Here is a 24,053-nt window from a genome sequence, read left to right as displayed (position 1 = left end):
CTGAGTTATAGAATGGCTGCCATAGGCCACATCGGTCATGTGACCTCCCAAGGTCACCGAGGTCACCTGAGGTCACCATATTCGAAACGGCTGATGAAATCGCATACGCTGAATCGACTGGTGGTGTTTTCGTCACGATCAGCCCAGCAGTTCCTGAGTTATAGAATGGCTGCCTTAGGCCACAACGGTCATGTGACCTCCCAAGGTCACTGAGGTCACCTGAGGTCACCATATTCGAAACGGCTGATGAAATCGCATACGGTGAATCGACTGGTGGTGTTTTCGTCGCGATCGGCCCAGTAGTTCCTGAGTTATAGAATGGCTGCCATAGGCCACATCGGTCGTGTGACCTCCCAAGGTCACCAATGTCACCTGAGGTCACCATATTCGAAACGGCTGATGAAATCGCATACGGTGAATCGACTGGTGGTGTTTTCGTCACGATCAGCCCAGTAGTTCCTGAGTTATAGAATGGCTGCCATAGGCCACAACGGTCATGTGACCTCCCCAAGGTTACTGAGGTCACCTGAGGTCACCATATTCGAAACGGCTGATGAAATCACATACGCTGAATCGACTGGTGGTGTTTTCGTCACGATCGGCCCAGTAGTTCCTGAGTTATAGAATGGCTGCAATAGGCGAAAACGTTAAGTTGACCTTTTGAGGTCACCGAGGTCACCTGAGGTCACCATATTCGAAACGGATGATGAAATCGCATACGCTGAATCGACTGGTGGTGTTTTCGTCGCGATCGGCCCAGTAGTTCCTCAGTTATAGAATGGCTGCCATAGGCCACATCGGTCATGTGACCTCCCAAGGTCACCGAGGTCACCTGAGGTCACCATATTCGAAACGGCTGATGAAATCGCATACGCTGAATCGACTGGTGGTGTTTTCGTCACGATCGGCCTAGTAGTTCCTGAGTTATAGAATGGCTGCCATAGGCCACATCGGTCATGTGACCTCCCAAGGTCACCGAGGTCACCTGAGGTCACCATATTCGAAACGGCTGATGAAATCGCATACGCTGAATCGACTGGTGGTGTTTTCGTCACGATCGGCCCAGCAGTTCCTGAGTTATAGAATGGCTGCCTTAGGACACAACGGTCATGTGACCTCCCAAGGTCACTGAGGTCACCTGAGGTCACCATATTCGAAACGGCTGATGAAATCGCATACGCTGAATCGACTGGTGGTGTTTTCGTCACGATCGGCCCAGTAGTTCCTGAGTTATAGAATTACTGCCATAGGCCACAACAGTCATGTGACCTCACAAGGTCACCGAGGTCACCTGAGGTCACCATATTCGAAACGGCTGATAAAATCGCATACGCTGAATCGACTGGTGGTGTTTTTGTCGCGATCGACCCAGTAGTTCCTGAGTTATTGAATGGCTGCCATAGGCCACATCGGTCATGTGACCTCCCAAGGTCACCGAGGTCACCTGAGGTCACCATATTCGAAACGGCTGATGAAATCACATACGCTGAATCGACTGGTGGTGTTTTCGTCGCGATCGGCCCAGTAGTTCCTGAGTTATAGAATGGCTGCCATAGGCCACATCGGTCATGTGACCTCCCAAGGTCACCGAGGTCACCTGAGGTCACCATATTCGAAACGGCTGATGAAATCGCATACGCTGAATCGACTGGTGGTGTTTTCGTCACGATCGGCCTAGTAGTTCCTGAGTTATAGAATGGCTGCCATAGGCCACATCGGTCATGTGACCTCCCAAGGTCACCGAGGTCACCTGAGGTCACCATATTCGAAACGGCTGATGAAATCGCATACGCTGAATCGACTGGTGGTGTTTTCGTCACGATCGGCCCAGCAGTTCCTGAGTTATAGAATGGCTGCCTTAGGACACAACGGTCATGTGACCTCCCAAGGTCACTGAGGTCACCTGAGGTCACCATATTCGAAACGGCTGATGAAATCGCATACGCTGAATCGACTGGTGGTGTTTTCGTCACGATCGGCCCAGTAGTTCCTGAGTTATAGAATTACTGCCATAGGCCACAACAGTCATGTGACCTCACAAGGTCACCGAGGTCACCTGAGGTCACCATATTCGAAACGGCTGATAAAATCGCATACGCTGAATCGACTGGTGGTGTTTTTGTCGCGATCGACCCAGTAGTTCCTGAGTTATTGAATGGCTGCCATAGGCCACATCGGTCATGTGACCTCCCAAGGTCACCGAGGTCACCTGAGGTCACCATATTCGAAACGGCTGATGAAATCACATACGCTGAATCGACTGGTGGTGTTTTCGTCGCGATCGGCCCAGTAGTTCCTGAGTTATAGAATGGCTGCCATAGGCCACATCGGTCATGTGACCTCCCAAGGTCACCGAGGTCACCTGAGGTCACCATATTCGAAACGGCTGATGAAATCGCATACGCTGAATCGACTGGTGGTGTTTTCGTCACGATCGGCCCAGCAGTTCCTGAGTTATAGAATGGCTGCAATAGGCGAAAACGTTAAGTTGACCTTTTGAGGTCACCGAGGTCACCTGAGGTCACCATATTCGAAACGGCTGATGAAATCGCATACGGTGAATCGACTGGTGGTGTTTTCGTCGCGATCGGCCCAGTAGTTCCTGAGTTATAGAATGGCTGCCATAGGCCACATCGGTCATGTGACCTCCCAAGGTCACCGAGGTCACCTGAGGTCACCATATTCGAAACGGCTGATGAAATCGCATACGCTGAATCGACTGGTGGTGTTTTCGTCACGATCGGCCGAGTAGTTCCTGAGTTATAGAATGTTTGCCATAGGCCACATCGGTCATGTGACCTCCCAATGTCACCGAGGTCACCTGAGGTCACCATATTCGAAACGGCTGATGAAATCGCATACGCTGAATCGACTGGTGGTGTTTTCGTCACGATCGGCCCAGCAGTTCCTGAGTTATAGAATGGCTGCCTTAGGCCACAACGGTCATGTGACCTGCCAAGGTCACTGAGGTCACCTGAGGTCACCATATTCGAAACGGCTGATGAAATCGCATACGCTGAATCGACTGGTGGTGTTTTCGTCGCGATCGGCCCAGTAGTTCCTGAGTTATAGAATGGCTGCCATAGGCCACATCGGTCATGTGACCTCCCAAGGTCACCGAGGTCACCTGAGGTCACCATATTCGAAACGGCTGATGAAATCCCATACGCTGAATCGACTGGTGGTGTTTTCGTCACGATCGGCCCAGTAGTTCCTGAGTTATAGAATGGCTGCAATAGGCGAAAACGTTAAGTTGACCTTTTGAGGTCACCGAGGTCACCTGAGGTCACCATATTCGAAACGGCTGATGAAATCGCATACGCTGAATCGACTGGTGGTGTTTTCGTCGCGATCGGCCCAGTAGTTCCTGAGTTATAGAATGGCTGCCATAGGCCACAACGGTCATGTGACCTCCCAAGGTCACTGAGGTCACCTGAGGTCACCATATTCGAAACGGCTGATGAAATCGCATACGCTGAATCGACTGGTGGTGTTTTCGTCACGATCAGCCCAGCAGTTCCTGAGTTATAGAATGGCTGCCATAGGCCACAACGGTCATGTGACCTCCCAAGGTCACTGAGGTCACCTGAGGTCACCATATTCGAAACGGCTGATGAAATCGCATACGCTGAATCGACTGGTGGTGTTTTCGTCACGATCGGCCCAGTAGTTCCTGAGTTATAGAATGGCTGCCATAGGCCACAACGGTCATGTGACCTCCTAAGGTCACCGAGGTCACCTGAGGTCACCATATTCGAAACGGCTGATGAAATCGCATACGCTGAATCGACTGGTGGTGTTTTCGTCGCGATCGGCCCGGCAGTTCCTGAGTTATAGAATGGCTGCAATAGGCGAAAACGTTATGTTGACCTTTTGAGGTCACCGAGGTCACCTGAGGTCACCATATTCGAAACGGCTGATGAAATCGTATACGCTGATTCGACTGGTGGTGTTTTTACCGCGATCGGCCCAGTAGTTCCTGAGTTATAGAATGGCTGCAATAGGCGTCAATGCCGAGTTGACCTCTTGAGGTCACCAAGGTCACCTGGGGTCACGAGCTTCGAAACGGCTGATAAAATCGTACCCCCTGATTCGAATGGTGTTTCGTTCGTTCCGATCGGTCCAGTAGTTCCTGAGTTATAGAATGGCTGCAAGGGTGGCGGTCGAATAGTGTTGTCCATGTAAACCGGGTTATTGTCGTCCGAACGAATGTTGTCTTAAGTTACACATTGTCTTTTCTGCGCAGCATTTGTGTTTGCCATTTACCGCACCAATGTTCGCCAGCGGATGTGACTTTTCCTTACCTGCTCACGAAACGTCACACACGACATGACGTCACCCGAAGACGTCATCAAAAAGTCCAGCTCTTAGGCGTGTCCCTGCCACGTGTCTCGCAAGAATGCCCAAGGCCCTATATACCCCCTGACCCGGCGCGCTGAACGCTCCGAAGAAATATCGCCAAGGGTAGAACTAGTATGACCGTGACTGGGGGTAGTATCTATCTGGGGCACTTACTTATTTTGGTTAGGCATGAATCACTACATATCCAGCAAGCCCCGAACATATCAACACGATATCATTTACCTAAATACCAGACGACCAAAATTCAGAAATGCAAGAATTTTACTCGAAACATTTCCACTCTTGAAAAAGTTAAAGCCAATAATAATTTAGAGGTAGATTTCATTTAAATATTTTGATTCATATATGGTGTGACTGTTACAAATGTGATAAATATTTGCATAATTGAAAATTGTTTACGTAAAAGCGTAAAAGACTTTAGAGTCTGATTTGGTTTTGATTCGAAAGCCTTTTAAACATTTTTTCAGGCATTTCGGTTCCCGCTTTTTCTGCACTTTGTATTTACAAGCTGATGCTCTTATGTTCATATTTACTCTGACTGAATGAAAAAAACAAAGTACCATAAATAGAAACTCATTTTGTTCTATGACGTCATATCAAGGCCTTCGCCATTTTGAAAGTTCTCTTTTCAATCTCCTCCGCGCTATGCAATACAACAACATATGAAGCGACGGCGCTGGATATTCGGTTGCCTGAAAACGGCTTGAAGGTAAAATTTCACAATTCAACTTCATGTCTTATTCATAAAAACGTACAATTTTAACTACCTGCATGCCGGACTGGAAAACATCCATACACTCTGCTGGACGCTCGTGAGAGCCTCATGCGCCAAAATTTGGCGCAACCGATCTTGCGCTGAAAGTTCTGCATGATTTGCGCGAAGAAATGAGTGCTTGTTTGCGTCAAAAATAAGCCACTTAAATATGACATTTACCGTCCAAGGCTATATCAACCAGACAGAGCATTCTGGGGCCTCGAACGCTCCAATGTTTGAGCATTTTCAATGTTTGTTTTCAATGTTTCAATGTCCAATGTTTGAGCATTCGGATATGCTTTTATTTACATTGAAACCTAATACCACAATATCCTTAGCTCACTATAGTGTCAGGCGTGTAACAAGGTCCTTGCAGGAAGTTTTGGGGCCACAAAAATTGGCGAAGCAGATGTTCGAGTCTGGTGGGCGTCAGCGAGCCCAAGGGCCGGGCAGCGGAGCCGCATGTGCTCCGACACTTCAGCCTCTTCACGGCACACGGTGCAGAGTGCGGTGGGGCAATGTGCACCTCTTGTCTGGAAGTCCCAGATGACTGGAGCCGAGCGATCAAGCGAGCATCCTTGAACGTCGGGCCAGGAACTCTGGTCACTGGTACACTATGAACGGTATCTGCCTCACCTCCACCTCAGTTGAGAGAGATCTGGGAGTCGTCATCCACCCAGAGCTGAAGTTCAGGAGGTGGGCTTCCTCTGCTGTGTCGAAGGCTTCACGGATCCCATCTCTGATCCGGAGTTTGTTCTCGAATCTGGACGGGACGGGATCACCCTGACGATTTTATACAAGTCTTTTGCCAGGCCCCACCTTGAATTCGGTAACCTCATATGTGATATGGGGCCCGTTCAATCGTGCAGACATCAAGCTTGTGGAGCGAGTCCAGTGGTGCGCTACTCGTTTAGTGCCCGGCATCAGGAGCAAGCCATATACTGAGAGACTGAAGTGCCTGAGCTTCCTTCGCTGCTCCACGGAAGACGCCGTGGTGACATGATTGGAATGTACCAGCTGCTGCATAACGAGATCGATATCGACTCGGACAAGTTTGTCAAGCCTGTGTCCACGAGGTCCAACCGTGGCCATTCCTGGAAGCTGAACGAACCACATGCCAAGTCACGAGCCAGGAGACAACTGTTCACTGTTCGAGCGCTCAACGACTGGAACTCCCTCCGTAGTCCATGCATCAGTTGTCCAGGCCTCATCCCTCCACGCCTTCAGATCCAGACTCGACAAGCATTAGGCCAATCTGATGTATCAGATTCCTAATCTAGAGATAGAGATGACAACCAGTCACGAGCTCGGCGAGAGCGGGCCCTACAGGCGAGTTGCCTTTCAAAATTCCCGATGAGTGTAAGGTAAGGTAAGGTAACTTTCAAATGTTTAAATGATTTTCTGTTTTCAATACTTCTGCAAAGTTTGTGCAAAACATTTTCAATCTTGCATCTGACATTTTGTTCCGTGACAGGATCAGGATGAGGACACCTCCGGGATTTATAATGATATCGAAATCCAGTATGAAAAGAGTTTGTTTTGTTGCCGTCAGTTCGTGGTGAACATGACTGCCGTGTCGGGTGAATCCTACTGCTCCGGATGCAAGTGGGAGGAATATGAGCTAGTCTCAGTTGTATACCACAACGAGGAGCGCGCCCAGCACATTTTTCGTGAGCACGGAATTCTGCCGTCAAGTGTCACCTGTCCTTTGTGTGATAAGGAGTGTACATTTTATGAGGACAGAGGCCTGTGGCGCTGCACTGCTAACGTCCCAGTGGCGAAAAAGAAGAAGCGGCGCTCTTGCTCCTTCAGCATCTCAGACAAAAAAGGGACTATTCTTGAAGGAAGTCACATCAACGCATGGCAAGTACTGTTATTTATTAATCTGTTTGTGCAGAAAAAGTGGTGTCACAGTGCTGCCTCTCGAAATCTGGGGATCACATTGAAGACAAGCGTGGACTGGAGAATCCTATGTTCAGAGGTCTGCCAAAGGTGGCTGGACCATCAGGAGCCAATAGGTGGACCTGGAAAGATTGTAGAAATCGACCAGACATTTTTCATCAAAGAAAAGATCAATCATGGTCACAAACCAAGCCGTGTCTGGCTTTTGGGGGGTATAGAACGTGACAGTGAGAAAAAGTTCATTGTTCCTCTCTCAGAACCACTGAGCACAGAAGAGCAAAGAGAGGATGAGGCTGAGGGAGCTCTCATACCGCTCATTGTAAGGCACGTGCTGGCTGGGACAATCATCCACACAGACGGTGGGGCAGCTTATCGTCGTCTGACCGAACTTGGCTTTCAGCATTGTACTGTCAACCACAAGGAGAACTTTGTGAGTCCCGTTGATAAGGAGGTGAGGACGCAAAAGATCACACGGCTCTGGAGGGACGTAAAGGAGTGGTGCTCCCGACCCGGTAACAAGGCGAAATACATCGACCAGTACCTGGGCCGGTACGTCTTCCTGAGCTCCGTGCCACCAGAGGAAAGCGTGCACCACTTTCTGCAGGCTGCCAGGAAGATTTACCCTCACCACAGTCAGCAGCGCAGCAACTAGCTCTGAGGTAAGTAAATTGTATCACTTCTCTCCCATATAAAACCCTGATTCTCAACAGTTCCCCATTCCCATTTTCTAACCATTTTTTCGTGTTTTGTAATTGTGATGTCACTTTCATGACACCATGAAAATGGACAGCAAATATGTTTTCACAATGGGAATGTCGCAACGGCGGTGTTTGATGCGGTCGTGCCACTCCGTCGGTGTGTGTTATGCTGTGAAGGGGTGGGACGGGCTGGTGTTTTGGGCTTAATATGAAAGGTATTTGCGTCATGTGAGTATCATATCTGGATTCAGAACGTCATATAATGTAAGACATGCAAAGTTTAGGGTGAAGTCGTATAAGAGTACGCACTTAGTGGATTTCTTGCTCTCATTTGTTTAATATTTGAAAGAAAGAAATCGCAAATAGGGAATATTAAAGTTCATTGAATTAGCCATCAACCCATGGGGCAACGATCCTTCAGCGTAAATGGAAGTGGTCTAAAACTGACATTTTCTGAACCGCTGCAGTTGCGTACTCTTACCATATGGGGTGTGTAAGAGTACGCACGCCAGGCGGGTGGAGTACGCAAGCATATGAACACACACCTATGCAGCTTGTGCTGTCCAAATGCTTAACTTCAAACTCAAAAGGCATTTAAGTTAATTCTAGTATCCAAAAAGAAAAACATAAAATAAATCTTTCAAGTCTATAAATCAGAAAATAATCATGTCGTGTGTTTCTTAAAAAAAAATGCAATATCAAAAGGGAGAATAACTCGTATTTGGAAGAATTTCGGGTACGCATCTGCATCATAGTGCTCCATTGATGATATACCTACAAAACAAACGTCATTGAGCGATAGATTAATGATTTTATATTTCTGTATATTCGATTTAATGTATAATTCTGCGTACTCTTACCCTCCTGAACAGTGCGTCCTCTTACCGTACATGCAATTCGCGCACAAAACAACCCCGAAACGTTGTGCAAAACTTCGGAAACATAATATTCCACTGCACAGTATTTCCCCAGATAACCTCACAAGTTTCCCACAACAATCACGGAAATGTACCTTATCTCAACTGCCAAGTATCAAAATTATTGTACCATACCATAATAAAATCATAACGCTCGAAAATAATATTCATCGCCTTAAACTCAACAGCGTCGCCGCTCAACGCCCACGTTCCGTTGGTGACAAGCACGCGCTGGCGGCTTCATGTCACTTCATAAACTCGACAAGCCCGCGTTGCTAAGCAACCAAAACAGCTGATGCGTACTCTTATCGCCCGCGTACTCTTACCCGCCCTTACCCTATATATGAAAAGTGAATCGAACCGTTCGGATCTCTTCCACACGTATGACACCTTTTATAGGGAAGTGTGGCAGTGCCATATTTTCCTGCACATTTAAAAACTACTATGGCCTCAAAACTAAAATCCCGAACCTCTGACATATGGTAGCTACATCATGGTTAACTCTACTTTATTTGTAAGGTGTCACTGAATGAACTGAACCAAAATTAAGGCCACTTTCAATAAGCATTTTGAGATTATACTGAAATCCCAACATTTGTTACATCCCCCCAAAGTTGCATAATTTATCTAACTATAGGCCGTCCTTTGACTTTTGTCCCTAAATGCCATTATTATTTAGTTCAAATTCGCAACATCATATTTTACCGTATTTCAGATAACGCCCAGACAACTGCCATCGCGATGTCTGAAGACGTCAGCTGGAGTGAAGAGGGGCTGTCGCTGGCCGCACCCTCTGAAGATGATGACACACAGGCCCTGGTCTCTACATCAATCACCATGACCACCTCCTCTGGCACTGCTGGGGACGGAGAGGCAGTTCTCACCGACACCGAGGCCTCTGTGACAGAAACGGAGGCGGCGGATTCTAACGCAGGCATTATGAAAACACAGACTATAGTTGTTTATGCTGACACTGAAGCTGGCGAAACTATTGAGGCTGCAGAGGATGGTGGTTTGACCTCTGACATTGAGGCTATGGAGGCTGATGATGTGGCTGCTGAGACTGGGACAGTAGCAGATGAGACCGTAATGATGGCAACAGATAGCGAGCCCATGACTGCTGAACCCGGGACTGCTGAGACGAAGGCTTCGTCTGTCGTCCCGGAGGTGATGTTCCTCGACGCTGAGGGCTCCGCCGGCAGCGCCGGCACGCTGCAGGACGCCGGCTCTGTTCTGGACGCGCAGAGCGCGGCGGCCGCGGCCGGCGATGGCAGGAAGGTGCTGCTGTTCACCCTGCTCGACTCTGACCTGGGCGACGGCGGGGACACGGAGTCGAACCAGGTGACACTCCACAGCGCGCCCGTGGCCGCCGACGGGCCGGCCAAGATCGAGACGCGGCTGGCGGTGCGCGAGGCGCTGATCCCGTCTCGCCGCTCCAGTCGGCCGCCCGCCCGGCCACCGCGCTGCCGGGCATGCGGCGGTCCGCCGGGCAAGGGCGCCGGCGGCTACTGCGACGACTGTACAGAGGCGGCCGGCACGGTGGAGGGCGAGGATGGGGAGGAGTGCGAGCCGCCAGTGCCGCCCTGCGCCGACTGCGGCCGGCTGTTCGACTCAGCCTACTCCCTGGTGAGCCACCGCGCCAACGAGCACGGAGGCACCATCTACCCGTGCGCCTTCTGCGGCCGAGAGTTCCTGCGGCGCGCCGACCTCAAGAGCCACATGAACCTCCATCTGGGCATCAAGAAGAGCGTGTGCGATGTGTGCGGGAGGCAGTTTTCGCACATGTCCAACCTGTACCGTCACCGTCGCATCCACACCGGTGAGTAATGCAGTCTGCCGGCGGGCGATTGGGGAGGGGCACGTCACGGGGGGGGGGGGGGGTATTGGTATTATCCTTTGACATAACTGTGACAACTTGGAGAATTCTTCATTGCAATTTCATGTTTCTGGGTTTGCTCTGAGGCCTGATGCAGATTTAGCTTTGTATGTGAGCAAAGCCAATAACTTATTTTAGCGTGTATTGTCTGGCAAGATCTTTAATCTTTTGCGCTATCACCTATCGATAGTTTTTTCATATATGCATTTGTAATTTGTATCCTTGTGAATCCTTCCATTCAAAATGTTCGGACTAAATGTAAAAAAGTATTATCAAACCTGTTTGTTACTTGTTGGGCTTTCAAGGGTTTTCATTTCTGCTTGTCTGCCGCTGATCCTCAGACGTACTGCCCCCAATGAATCCACCCCTGACTCGTGCCTTCCATCTGCCAGGCGAGCGGCCTTACGTATGCTCCGTGTGCGGCAAACGCTTCAGCCAGGCCAACGCACTCAGCGCCCACGCCGAGACGCACGAGGTCAAGTCGATGCACATGTGTCCGTTCTGCCCGAAGAAGTTCCGCAACCGCTCACAGCTGGCTGGTCACATTCGGCTGATGCATCAGTCGGAGGTTCAGGTAAGCCTGGAGTACGTTAACGCTGTGGTTAAGACGACGGCAGCTGCATTTGGAGTGCAAATGGGGAGTGAAACATGCGATGATATTTGTATAAATAGTGATTAAAACATGATATGTATGTAAATTGTAAGCTTTGCAAACAGAGAGTAAGATACTAATTCATAGTAATTGCGATTTGTCGAGTTAGAAAAAGTTTCAGTTGTTGTTTGCAGGCTGCAGCCCCTTTTTATCCCTCGGTGATGATTTCATAAAATCACCGCATCCGGCATTAGGCATCAATAATGATCGACTAGAAGCTATTATAATACATTACACGCTACATTTATATGTTGTCGTGCGCTGCCTACTGCTCTACCTACTCTTGACTTCCAAAGCGAAAATATGTAGCACCGTTCCAGTTTCACCTCACCTGTGCCCTCTGCCCCTTGCAGCAGCCGATGCGCCGCCAGTCGCAGGCCGGGCGCCGGTTCCACTGCGGTGTGTGCGGCGCGCGGCTCGACTCGCGAGCCAAGCTGCGCCGCCACCTGGCCGACCACCCGGCGGACAGTCTGCGCTGCGCCGTCTGCCAGGAGGCGTTCCCCTCTGCCGAGGAGCTGACCCGGCACGCATGCAGCGCCGCGGGCAGAGCAGCGGAAGAGGAGGAGGAGGAGACGGTGGTCGACCTCAGTGACGCGGAGGAACCGGTGACGAAGGAGAGCGCCGGCACCGAGCAGCCGGCCCGGCCCAGGTCGTCTTTCATGCTCTCCGACAGCAGGGAGAGGAAGGAGGTATGTCGATTAAGAGAAAGACAATACTGTGACTGAAGCTCAGCGGATCTGATTCGTTTTTACAATGCGTAGGAGTACTGGACTTTGGCTTCCTGACCTAAACGCGACGTTTTATTTCTTGATTGAACTTTGATCAATAATTATAGTGCCGTGCAAACGGCAAACCTGGTATCGATTGGTTTCTTATAAGTGACGTATTTGTTTACTGGTATCGCATTTTTCAGTCACGTAGTATCACGTCATACTATGCATAAAATACTCAAGGCAGGTAGATATAACTTTGTATCTTGCCTGTTGTTTTGATTGTCTTGTACGATGAGTCGACTTTGTTCTACAAGTATGGTCGTATCTGAACTTCAGTAGCTCCCTTGTCTGACGTGCCATCTATCCCGGTCCCCAGGAGGAGCCGGCCGGCCTACTGGCGGCCGCCGACCGCTCCACCGAGGTGGATAACCTTATGGAGGAGCTGGTGGCCGTACAGAGCGTCGGCACGCAGTACGATGTCAACGAGATCCTCTACCTGACGGAGACGGAGCGGCTGGGCTCGCCGCCGGCACCGCCCACCCCGCCGCCGCCGCCGGAGGAGCCCGAGGAGCCGGAGAAGAAGGAGGGCGAGGCGGAGGGTGGGGAGGAGCAACATCTGGATAAGGTGGGACCTGGTGGCCTTGTATATGTGACAGTTTTTCTTACAACACAACTCTTGGGAGTTTAAATGATGTAAAAGCCGGTTAGGCTGATCTTACGGATTTCCTATACGCTCGAGATGAATTAAACCGCTATTGTTTGGCTTCTGTGTTTTTAGTGCTATTGTAAGGAGATCGAAGAATCGCTACTCAGTTTCACTGTCACAGCCGGCGTGTATGTGTGGCTGAACCACGTACTTACTGAACGTAGTAGTAAAACAACTATTCGAACACCTACCCGGCCTATTACCCACCTCCGTTATCAATATTCGCGGTTAACCCGAATTTTCAGTTCACGTGTCTTCTGAATTTTCAACCATCGCCTCTCCTCAACCACTCCTCTCCAACACTCCTCGATCCTCAACCACTCCTTCTCACACTCCCCATCACCTCTTTCAACCAACCTCAACTTCCGTTGAGTGACTTTCATGACTAACAGTCGTTCCCTCCGCCCCGTCTCCCTCAGGTGATTGAGGATGTGGCGCGCGGCGGCGCCGGCTCGCCGGACTCGGCCGAGCAGTTCCCCTGCTCCACCTGCGGCCGTATGTTCTCCCGGCTCTCCAACCTGCGACAGCACGAGGCGATGCACGACGCCACGCTGCAGCGCTTCAAGTGCGACAAGTGCGACTTGACCTTCGCCTGGCAACAGACCCGCGACCGACACGTGCTGAAAATGCACACGGACAGCATTAAACGTGTGCCGTGTCCCGCGCCCGGCTGTAAGAAGACGTTCATGCCGGATTCACTGCGGGTGAGTGGTCACGGAAGGGGTCGATTGTGTGAACCGTGTCAGGCCGTGCATTATGACGGTGTGACTTAGTTTACCCTCGCCCGTATAGGGGGGGGGGGGGGGTCGAACGGACTCCCCCGGACCCCCTCTCGGTTTTTCGCGAATAACTCGCGTAAAAAGCGGCTGATTTGCGACGAAACTTTCAGTACCCTCGCATGATTAATCAATTTTACACCTACCCTGAAAATTTCATGCCCCTGGCCCAAATGACCTTTGTCCTGTGACCTACTTTTCGAGACCATGTTTGGCCGGAATCGCGATTCAGCGTATGTCGGCTCGCATTAGCCGCGCGTTTGCAGTCTTTTCGTGGTTCCAAGCCTTCAAACATGTGATATGATGTTGCCCCCATGCATTAGGGTGGGTGTCAAGGTTACCTGAAGCTCAGGTCAGGTCATAGACCTTTGATGACCTCGTTTCTTTTTTTCGAGTTTTACATGTTTCTACTTTCTATGCTAGTTTTTGGAGCTGAATTCGAATTTAGCAACCATTTCAACATTTACAAATTAGTTTTGTAACATGTTACGAAGCTGTCAAAGGCGATTGACGCTTACTACGAATACCCGGCAGGGCCCCTACTGGTTGACCTGACCTGACCTGACCCGGCCTGGCCTAAATGCATGAAGTCATCATCAGTGATCAAAACTACCATGATATTCGTGTTCAGCGCCCCCCCCCCCCCAAAAAAAACATAGCAGCCACACTTTACGACGTTCTACTTCTAACAGCCAACAGGTCCCGATTTTCTCGACTTTTGGGTCATTGACCTGACCTGGAAGGTCAACCAATGACCCAGTACCTTAAAATTGGGCATTATCGACTTCCTCTCGTCACGGGCAACACGCTCGTTTTTTTCGCGAAGCTCTTGCTCGATCAGGGGCGAAACGGCAAGAAGGGGTCCAACGGACCCGCCCCCCTCCCTTATACGTTCGCGGCTGGAAAAACACCAATATGGGCGAGGGTTAAGGTACAGAGGGCTGCTAATGTGTGGTGTTAAGGCAGGCATAACAGAATGACAGAAGATGGTAGTAAGGGCATGCGTCGCATCATACCATCACTCATCAGCCAGAGTCTACATGTGCTTGGAAAAGCAATCGTTTTAGTATTTGATTTTGTGAAGTTCTCCCAGTTGCATTGAAAACGTTTTTTGGATTATGTTTATGTAACGTTATTATTATACATTCGTTACTATGTTGTAAAAAGATGGATACCAACTTGCTAGAAGCTCAGCACATTACCATGTGTTGTGTAATGTAACCTCTAACTTACTTCGCGTTATCGGTGTTCCCAGGGTCACATCAAGAGGATCCATCTGAAGGAGCGCAACTACGGCTGCTACATGTGTTCCAAGACGTTCCACGGCCGCTCGGAGCTGCAGGACCACGTACGGAGTCACACGCAGGAGCGGCCGTACGTGTGCTGCACGTGCGGCCGACAGTTCGGCTACCTGGGCCACCTGCGCCGGCACGAGGAGGTTCACGAGCGCCTGGAGGAAGAGGAGGCGGCGCGGGCGCGGCGCGACGGACTGCGCACCTACCAGTCGCGCCGCGCGCCGGCCCGCATCGCGCCGCGCCCGCCGCACGGAGCGCCCGCGCAGGACATCGTCAAACACTCGCTGGAGAGCGCGCGCATCCCTCTGCGGCTGGAGGGCGGTGGCGCGCTGCCGCCGGGCACGCGGCTGGTAGCCGCCGGCCCGCTGAGCGGCGGGATCACACACCTGGTGCCGGTGTCGGGCAGCGCGCCCGCCGGCCAGCCGGTGGTGGTGGCCGCCGCCCCGCCGCCGCCGCCGCCGCCTGCCGAGGACGTGGTGACGGCAGTGGTGGGCCCGGAGTGTAAGGAGATCATCATTGTGGAGTGTGAGGTGTGATCGACTCCAGCGGCCCAAGCAGCACCCCGGGAGGTGCGATGACGTCCCTCCAGTGGCGGTAGGCTCGTTCGGTGTCTGCCACTGGTCGCTGACGGACCGCAAAGCTGCTGGGTCAGGACGCTGGGCTGATCGTGTGACCAACATGGGACAGGTCATGCTGGACTCAATGAGGAACAGTCTGAGGAAGGATAGACATTCGGATGATCTCTGCTTCTAAGGACACTGCATCCCTCGTGAGAGAAGGAAAGTGTTGAACTGTGGGGAAAGAGTGTCTGTGTGTATATCCCCTTCTCATGTTAACCTGCCAGCCTGGGACGCTCCGCTTACCTGCCGATTGAGTGCTTATCTGACACTTTGTATGAATTGTTATTTGAAGTGCATTGTTTTTTCGTTGTATAAAGGCCATGTACAAGGAAATGGAGAGCTGGGTAGGGGTGTGCGACTGTAGTTATAGACGTACTGCGCAGCGCAAACTATGATGCAACGAAAGGGGAAGGTTCAATTCACCGCTTCTGACATATCTCGTCTGGAACTATCTAACTGGCATTCATTAAGTTTCACTGAATGTAGACCCGAGCGAAGATGTGGAGTGACACATTTCTACATGTGAACTGCAGTGTTGTAGCTTTCAAGCTACAGCAACATATATCATTTCAGGAATTCAGTTTACTTGGTTGTCTTGATGGGTTTTGTGCGTGGTTGCGCTTGTATTGTTAGCTTGGTCATTCGTGCGATTTTGTCCTGTCGTCATTTGTCTGATGTTGCTTGTAATCCAGAAGCAGTTTGCTTGAAGCATTTGCGTAGAGGGAGGGAAGGCATAGCGTGTAAAGATGGCACGTCGCCCCCTTTCTTCGCGATTTCGTGATCGTTTGTACCATTTCGTTGTCACCACGAGTTTGTGTGCTGAACAATGTACGTTTTCTATTCATCACCTAAAGCATTTGGGCTGCGTATTGTCCGGAGTAAGGCACTATGCGCTAAGGAACACGATAGTCATGCTATTTGAAACCTTACTCTGCATAACGGATCGACTGGGGTATCGTGGGGTAGATGAACGTGAGCGAGGAACGTGGTGGTCAGGCTATTTGCACCGCCCTTCGTACGGGGTTCAATGCCTGAGTGCCTGAGTGTGATGCTTGATAACATAGTACCCATCCCTAAGGGCTACACCCGGTGCTAAGACCCCTCTGGACCCTTGCATGTCGCGTTCAGGTCTTTTTTGCAGTAACACTATACAGTGTACAGTGTACAACCATAGCGAGTTTCGAACTGCTCCAAATGGTCTCACAATTAGCTGTCAAATCAAATTGATATGTAGCTTGAGTATGCCATCCCTTGACTTGACCAACTTCCTGATCTTGCTGGCTTTGACCTGAACTAAATCTGAAGTAAACAGCAATGTTGACCCTTCCCAAAAAAAGTAAATCATTCAGCGGGGTTGGACATTGAAAGGCTATGGTAGTTACCATCCACTATAATCGCCGCTCTACTACCAGTATAACGCCTTTTGGGGCGACTAACGGAGCGAGCGAGAGGGTGGGCCTTGCACGTGCGAAATTGCGAGGGGGTACCTCCAACTGACTTGTGCACGGCACCCTACTAACCGGTCTCTAGCGATGTGCCAAATTTGGGCACAATCGGCCCAGCCGTTCTCGAGATCTGGAAGCGGCACCCTGCACGTGCGCACGTGCAAAATGGGTCCCAACTGACTTGTGCACGGCACCCTACTAACCGGTCCCTAACTGTGTACCAAATTTGAGCGCAATCGGTCGAGCCGTTCTCGAGATCTGGAAACGACCCCTGCACGTGCGCACGTGCAGCAGCACCCCAACTCTGGCACATGGATATGCAGAGCCTAGTGGGTGCGTACCTACATGCCAACTTTCAGCGCAATCGGCCAAGTAGTTACCGAGATATTGCAACAATTACAAAACTGACACCTCTTCGTTTTGCACGTGGCACGTGCATAAGGGGTCACCCACATGCATCGGGAATAGTCCAATACTTGGTAGAAGGAATGAAGCTACCCTACAAAATTTACCGCATGTAAATCGGTCAAGTGGTTGCTGAGATATAAGCCTCGCAAAAGCGTCCGCACGGCCGGCCGGCCGGCCGGCCGCTCATACTCAGAAATTTCCGTTAATCTAGGAAAGACTACGCTCGCTTCGCTCGCTCCGTAACTATTTTGGCGAAGCTATTTGCCAGGAATCGAACGGTTGATCCGATCTCCGACACCAGTGCTTACTCTAAATACCTCCAAACCAGATATTTTCGCTACTTGTAGAGCCGCCCACACGCTCGTTTTCCCTGGCGAGACGCAGTTCTATAGTCTTGGGAGAGACTACATAGATTGATTAAGGACGAAACGGCAAAGGAATGTCATACCCATTCCCTCGATCCCAACGGCCGCCAGAACGAAAGATATGGGCTATGGCAATAATGAAGTCGCCGTTTGGGAAAATGTGGTACCTAGGTAATGTGACACCTTGCGATTATTTTGAGATATGACACCCTGTGAACAATTATTGGTTCAGCCGTTCTACTTTTAGATATATTTTTAGTAGAGTCGGAAAATGATTCACTCGCCTGTGGCGTAACCCGAGTGGATACCGCAAAAGAGCACTGCGGTGCAGCATAGTTTCAGGCGCCTACACCTAGTGCCATCTATGGGCGAACGTTGTATTTACACCGTACGGCTCCGCGCTCACAGTCGCTGCTCCGCAAATTCTCTAGTTTCGTGACATTAAGGTCATCACTTGTTCTTTACTTGTGCTGTGAGGGCGCGGTGGTCCGATCATTACTTTTCTTGTAGGATTCCATGTCCCCCTCTCACTCCTGGCTCCTGAGTCACATAGCAGCCAAGCAGTGCTTAAGTGGCTTGCTTAACTCTTAGCTATGGATGTTAGACAGAACAGAAGGGGGGAAGGGTCCGATTGATAGCTCTTTCCATCCCTCGCCCGTATCAGTGTTTCGCCAGCCGCAAACGTATAGCAATAGGGTGGGGGGGGGGGGTCCGATGGACCCCCGCCTTGCCGTTTGGCTCCTGATTGAGCTAGAGCTTCGCGAGAAAAAAGAGCGCGCTGCCCGTGACGGGAGGAAGCCGATGTTACCCAATTTTTAGGTCCTAGGTCATTGGTTGACCTTTCAGGTCAGGTCAATGACCCAAAAGTCAGGAAAATCGGGGACTAAAGTCTGAAACGTCGTTAAGTGTGGCTGCAATTGGGCTGGAAAAGTGTGGCTGGCTGCTTCGGGGTGCTGATCACGAATGTCATGTTAGTTTTGATCATAGATGACGTCTGTCGTCTTCATGCATTTAGGCTAGGTCGGGTCAGGTCAGGTCAGGTTAACCAGTCGGGATCCTGCCGGGTATTCGTAGTAGGTACGTACGTGTCAACTGTCAACTACCTCTGACAGCTTCGTAACATGTTACGAAGGCTCCGAAGCTACTTCATAATTGTTCAGATGGTTGCTAAATTCGAATTCAGCTAAAAGAACTATCTTAGAAACACGCAAAACCCGAAAAAGTGAGCCAAGGTCATCAAAGGTCAATGACCTTCAGGTAACCTTGACACCCACTAATTGCATAGGATCAACCAACATCATATCACATGTTTGAACGCTTGAAACCACGAAAAGACTGCAAACGCGCGGCTATTGCGAGCCGACATATACCTACGCCGAATCGCGATTCCGGCCAAGCATGGTCTCGAGAAATAGGTCACAGGTCAAAGGTCATTTGGGTCAGGGTCATGAAATTTTTAGAATAGGTGTAACATTGATTAACCCGAGGGTACTGAAAGTATCGTTGCAGTCGGTGGCTTTTTACGCGAGTTAGGTATTTGCGAAAAACCTTAGGGGGGGGGGGGGGTCCGTTCGACCCTCCTACAAGGGCGAGGGCTAGGTTTGGCTTCAAAAAGGCAAAACTGTCACGGATGACGGTTTTGCTAGAAACGTGTTGTGTTTCTTACTTGTTTTTTTTCTTCTTTTTAACCCGCGCGGGGCTGGGGTCTCCAGCCGAACGCGCGGGGCTGGGGGGGGTAAATTTTACCCCCCCTGTTATCTCCCGAACTAATGGTCCGATTTGGAAAATTCAAACGCCAATCGAAAGATCTCATCACGAACAACTAAAAACATGTACTTAATTCAAAGTTTGAGGTCAAGGTCAATGTCAGGTCAAGGGTACAAATTGCAAGTTTCTACAGTATCGGCCTTGCACCGTAGTTGCCGAAGAATGGAGTCATGGACTGAGACTGATTGCCCAAAACGTGTTCTTAGGCTACCAAGACAATATTCGTTGCATATAATATCATTCAGAGGTCAAGGTCAAGGTCAGGTCAGGTCAGGTCAGGTCACCAAAAACAAAATATAGAAAAGGGCATGTGCGACACATGATTTATGGGTCATTTTACTCATAGAATTCAATAGGCACACTCAATAAGTGATATTGACCACCTCTGGATGAATTTCAGGTCGAGGTCAGGTCAAGGTCAGGTCAAGTGAGGTCAAATTTTGAAGTTGGTTGTTAAGGCCTAAAAAGGTGTCTATCTGATGCAGTTTTTCACGGCGAATCGAATGGTGCTATTTTGTTTTCGTACGAGGTCTAGAACTTCCAAAAAATCATTTTTCAAAATTTTTGTGTGTCGTGACGTCATAAATTTTTAATAACTCCCACATTTTTGAACCGATTCTTCTAAAATTTGGTATGTAGGTGCACACAGACCACTTCTCTGACATGTATTCCGGTTTTTTCGATACACTCAAAATTTTGGATTTTATAATTATTTTCCCAAAAAAGTTTTTTGTTTCAAAAAGTTTTTCAGTTAAAAAAAAATTGGCCAAAATCCAAAATTTTCAAAAACCGAGATAGCCATTTGATAGACAAAGTAGAATTACGTATAACCTTTTTTATTACGTCTTGATTCCTTTAAAAATGAAGATGTAAGCGGCGTTTGAAATTTTGCCGTTTTTGAGGCGAAAATGGCGAACATGACGTCACTAAAACGTCAATTTCTCAAAAATTTTCCGACGGATTTCGCTCATATTTTCAGGGAACGTGTCAAATTGATGTAAAAAAAGGTCCTGAAAGTTTGGCGGCGCTGCGCGCCGCCGTGTTTGAGATATTGCAAAAATTTGCGAGGGGGGTAAAATTTACCCCCCCAGCCCCGCGCGGGTTAACCCTCGCCGGACCTATTGGTTTTCTACATACGCGCCGGCCGAGGGGGGGGGGGGGCGGGTACGACCCCCTCGCCGTTTCGCCCCTGGTGGAGCTAGCGCGTCGCGGAAAAAACGAGCGTGTGCGCCGTTACGAGACGCAGAGACTGGTACCCGATTTTAAGGTCCTAGGTCAACCGGTGACCTCTGAGGTCAGGTCAAGTGCCCCAGGGTACGGTTCAGTTTTTGGTGAATAACTTCGCAAAAAACGGCCGCAGAGCCCCGATTTTGGCAGCATCGTGTTTGCCTGCTCAGGCGCGTCGAATGATATACTTTTTGTTTGGGTCAGGTCAACTTGGGGTGTTGATCTCAGGTCAAGGTCAGGTCAGCACCCCCAGGTCACGAAGTTGGTCGAAAGAGGTCATGTCGCATATCATTCGATTCGGCAGGTCTTCCTGAGTCCATTGGTGGCTTTCTCGACTCGCTAGCTCAATTTGATCGGGAGTTATTGACGAAAAACTAACATGACCTTGATGACGTCATAAATGACGTCACGGAAGGTCAACATTGCAAAAGTGACGCATCTAACCTTGCAAGGAGTGCATCAAATCACGATTCTGTGTGCTTGAGATAGTTGGAGATCGTTCCCGGCGCCAGAATAGCAGTTTTCATTTTTCCCCATTGACATAATGGTGAGGTCACGAAAATGACCTGACCTCATATGACCTTTAGGAAAAATCCGAGATATACAAGTTGTGAGACTCATAATGGATACTAGATCCTGCAAGTTTCATTTCCCTGTGACATCTCCTCTGGCAGTGAGGGCGTTGCGAAGTTGCGACATCTGAAGACCGTGCAGAGGTTCACTTATGATGTCATAGGTCAGTGACCTGACCTGACCCAAAAATGCGGTGTGTGTCAAAAGATGCGGCTTGGATCAAAGGTCAGGTATGCCAAGTTTCAGCTCTCTATCGCCAGCGTGTTCGGAGCTATCGCGAAAAAACCCTATGGGGGGGGGGGGCGGCACCCGCCCCCCCCCCCCCCCCCTCGGCCGGCGAGGGTTAAGTTTCTTTCACTGGGAAATATTTGGTTACCAATAGCCGTTTTCACGACGGGTTCATAGGTTCATAGGATAGGTTCAGGATATTTCTTCGTAACTGTTAGCTAGGGTTGCACTAAATTCGCCTAAATTGTGATCGAAACATAGGTACATGGAATTCGTGATCAGCACCCCAAAAAGCCCATTGCAAGTTGCAGCCACACTTGAAGTTCTAGCAGATCCCGATTTTCCCGACTCGGGATCTAATAAGGTCAACCAAGCATGACCTTTAAATGACACCTTAAAATTGGGTAGGTATTATCGGCTTCTTCTTGCCACGAGCAGCATGCTCTTTTTTCTGCGAAGCTCTAACTCGATCAGGGGTGGAACGGCAAGGGGTGGGTCCAACTGCCCCCCCCCCCCCCCCCCTCCTACACGTGACTCATACGCTCGGCCAGTCTCTATCATGGGATCTATTTATAGTCACCGTGGTGGGATCGACATGTTAGGCACCGCTGTGGGGAAATCGATAGGCATGCTGATTCGACTTGATCATCTTCGCCACATCATGCCCCTAAAAACGATTGTGCTTCTCATCAATGCCTAGTCCTCCCTCACGTTCGTTTTTGCATATCTGTCTGGGGAAGTTGCAATACAGCGCAACGAAAAAGAATAGAGAAAATCTTAAAATTTGCGCGGCGTATTGCTGGCCGTGAATCACAGCGATTAGTTTGGCATGGTGATGTTGGGACCAAGCATAATATGGCTGTGCTGAAAATTATTCGAAAAAGTCTTCTTCCCAGAAAATACTCTAAATGCTATTTTATCTCTTTTTAAAGTGAAACGATCTGAGCGAATGACGAGGCAATGTGGTAATTTAGACCTTGCCGTCCCTAAAACTGAATACAAAAAAGCATCCTTATCGTATCACGGTTGTAAGATATGGAATGAGTTACCTTCACATTTGCGACAATGCTCTATTGCCGAGTTTAGCAAATACCAAGTAAAGCAGATGCTGGCGAATTAAGCGGTTAGGAATGTAGCACTGCGATGTATCTTATTCGAATGTGTGTATTGAACTTTGCGAAAATTGTGTATAAGTGTGAATTGCAAATGTTAAAAATGTTGTTATATGAAATGTGCAAACGATGCGACGCAGTGTTTTTATCTGTGCCTTTTTCCAGTTCCCGTCGTAATGCCCACTTGTTTGTGGTTGTCGGGTGAACCGAAAAATAAATAAATAAGTAAATAAATAAATAAATAAATAAATAAAATAATACGCTGTGAAACGCCGCACACAGGCGAGTTTTAAAATATTTTTGAGTTATCTTGCGTTTCCCGCGTTAGTCTATCTTCCATCGTTTTTTAGACAACTTGTGTAACCGTTTTATCCCTTCCCATTGACAAGTTACCGTAGAGCAGAAACCTTGACCTGGGGGAAGGCTCATATTCAAACTATAAAGCCTTAGTGAATCGTATATGTGCAATATGCTTGTTTACTGCAATAAACCGTTATTCACACGATGGTAAGGTAATAGCTGTGTCTGTATCTGTCCTATCATGTAAAATTTCATGTCAAATAAAATGAATTTGGTAATGACTCATGTTAGGTACCTACTTACATTGATGTATTAATTTAGTAAAAAGTTGGGTATGGTTGAAAATTTATTGACAAACATAACTTTTCATTAATGAAGACAGTGCCAAATCAGCTTTTAATTTGGAAAATGACGACACAATCACGAGACCTTCATTTTAACGCCTTCGGCTTCTGCGTCCGGCCTTCTTTCCAGAGCTGGATCGGCTGGTGGAGCGTTTACGACTTCCACGGCGGGCTTTGGACTTTGATTTCTTGGCAGTTTTACCAGCCTTCTTTGGCGCCCTGTCCGGGGTCTTGGATCGTCCCCTGGATTGCTTGGACGCCATGTTAGCAGTAAGCCATTTGTACTTCGGTCCATCTCGGAACAAGGGAGCCTTTTTTCCTTGAACCAGCTGACGAACTATTTCTTGAACTCTCGGCTCATCTTCTTCTTCCGCGCACATCACGTTTTCCATAACATCAGACATTTTGCCCTTGCTCTTGATCCAAGCTTTGCGAATATCCTCCATCTCTTCTTCACTGCCCTTGTATTGCTTGTAAAACTTTTTAATGTCATTTTCAGTTACGCGATTGAATTGCTTATTTAATATTTCCCTGATTTTGAGATCTTCAGCCTTTACGGGAGCCTTCTTCTTAGAAACGCGTTTGGCTTTATGCAACTGCTTTCGCATACATACAGGAGTAGACGTACTGCCCGAAGGCGCAGAATTTGGAGCTGACATTTTAATTGAAAATAAAGAAGTAAGCTCACTATCTATGTTCAGTCACACGTAATCGAATCGATCGCAGTCAAATTGGATCTTAAAATTTGGTTTGAAAATGCAGTCTCGTGGAAATATTATCGTATTCACGTGAATTATTATATAACCTCTGTAACGGAAATAATTCAACACTACTCGATAACCGTTTTCCAATGCGAAGATGCCTCACAGAAAATTGGAAATCAAGAATTATTTTTGGAAGATCATGGACCACAATTATTAGATGGATGAGAACGTATGTATTTAGGGTTAAAGATAAATGCTACAGAACTTTGAAGACGCCTTTGAAGACGCCAAAATCTAAAAATTAGGCAT

General features: G+C 48.9%; 1 protein-coding gene across 2 annotated transcripts; it reads left to right on the top strand.

Moving 5' to 3' along the window:
* The first annotated feature begins 4,804 nt into the window (after positions 1 to 4,804).
* LOC122380477 (zinc finger protein 628-like) lies at positions 4,805 to 16,118 on the top strand. 2 transcript variants are annotated; one of them, XM_043363662.1, is made up of 8 exons: positions 4,970 to 5,071; positions 6,591 to 7,677; positions 9,349 to 10,452; positions 10,902 to 11,083; positions 11,515 to 11,850; positions 12,251 to 12,499; positions 13,000 to 13,284; positions 14,612 to 16,118. In XM_043363662.1, the coding sequence occupies exons 3-8, from the start codon at positions 9,375 to 9,377 to the stop codon at positions 15,185 to 15,187; spliced, it is 2,706 nt and encodes a 901-aa protein (XP_043219597.1). In that variant the 5' UTR covers positions 4,970 to 5,071; positions 6,591 to 7,677; positions 9,349 to 9,374; the 3' UTR covers positions 15,188 to 16,118. The 2 variants fall into 2 exon arrangements, with proteins under 2 accessions (XP_043219606.1, XP_043219597.1); XM_043363671.1 differs by lacking the exon at positions 6,591 to 7,677 and having other exon boundaries at positions 4,805 to 5,071.
* The last annotated feature ends 7,935 nt before the right edge of the window (positions 16,119 to 24,053 follow it).

Source organism: Amphibalanus amphitrite, unplaced genomic scaffold, assembly GCF_019059575.1.
Source record: "Amphibalanus amphitrite isolate SeventyFive unplaced genomic scaffold, NRLGWU_Aamphi_draft 000009F_arrow, whole genome shotgun sequence".
Lineage (NCBI taxonomy): Eukaryota > Metazoa > Arthropoda > Thecostraca > Balanomorpha > Balanidae > Amphibalanus > Amphibalanus amphitrite.
The sequence above is the reverse complement of the archived record's forward strand: the minus strand, read 5'-3'. Positions and strand labels throughout refer to the sequence as shown.

Excerpts from the sequence above, each read along its gene's own strand:
- LOC122380477 (XM_043363671.1), top strand. The coding sequence starts at position 9,375 with ATGTCTGAAGACGTCAGCTGGAGTGAAGAGGGGCTGTCGCTGGCCGCA. Across the intron at positions 11,084-11,514 it reads TGCATCAGTCGGAGGTTCAG|CAGCCGATGCGCCGCCAGTC; the intron begins GTAAGCCTGGAG and ends TGCCCCTTGCAG. Across the intron at positions 11,851-12,250 it reads ACAGCAGGGAGAGGAAGGAG|GAGGAGCCGGCCGGCCTACT; the intron begins GTATGTCGATTA and ends CCCGGTCCCCAG.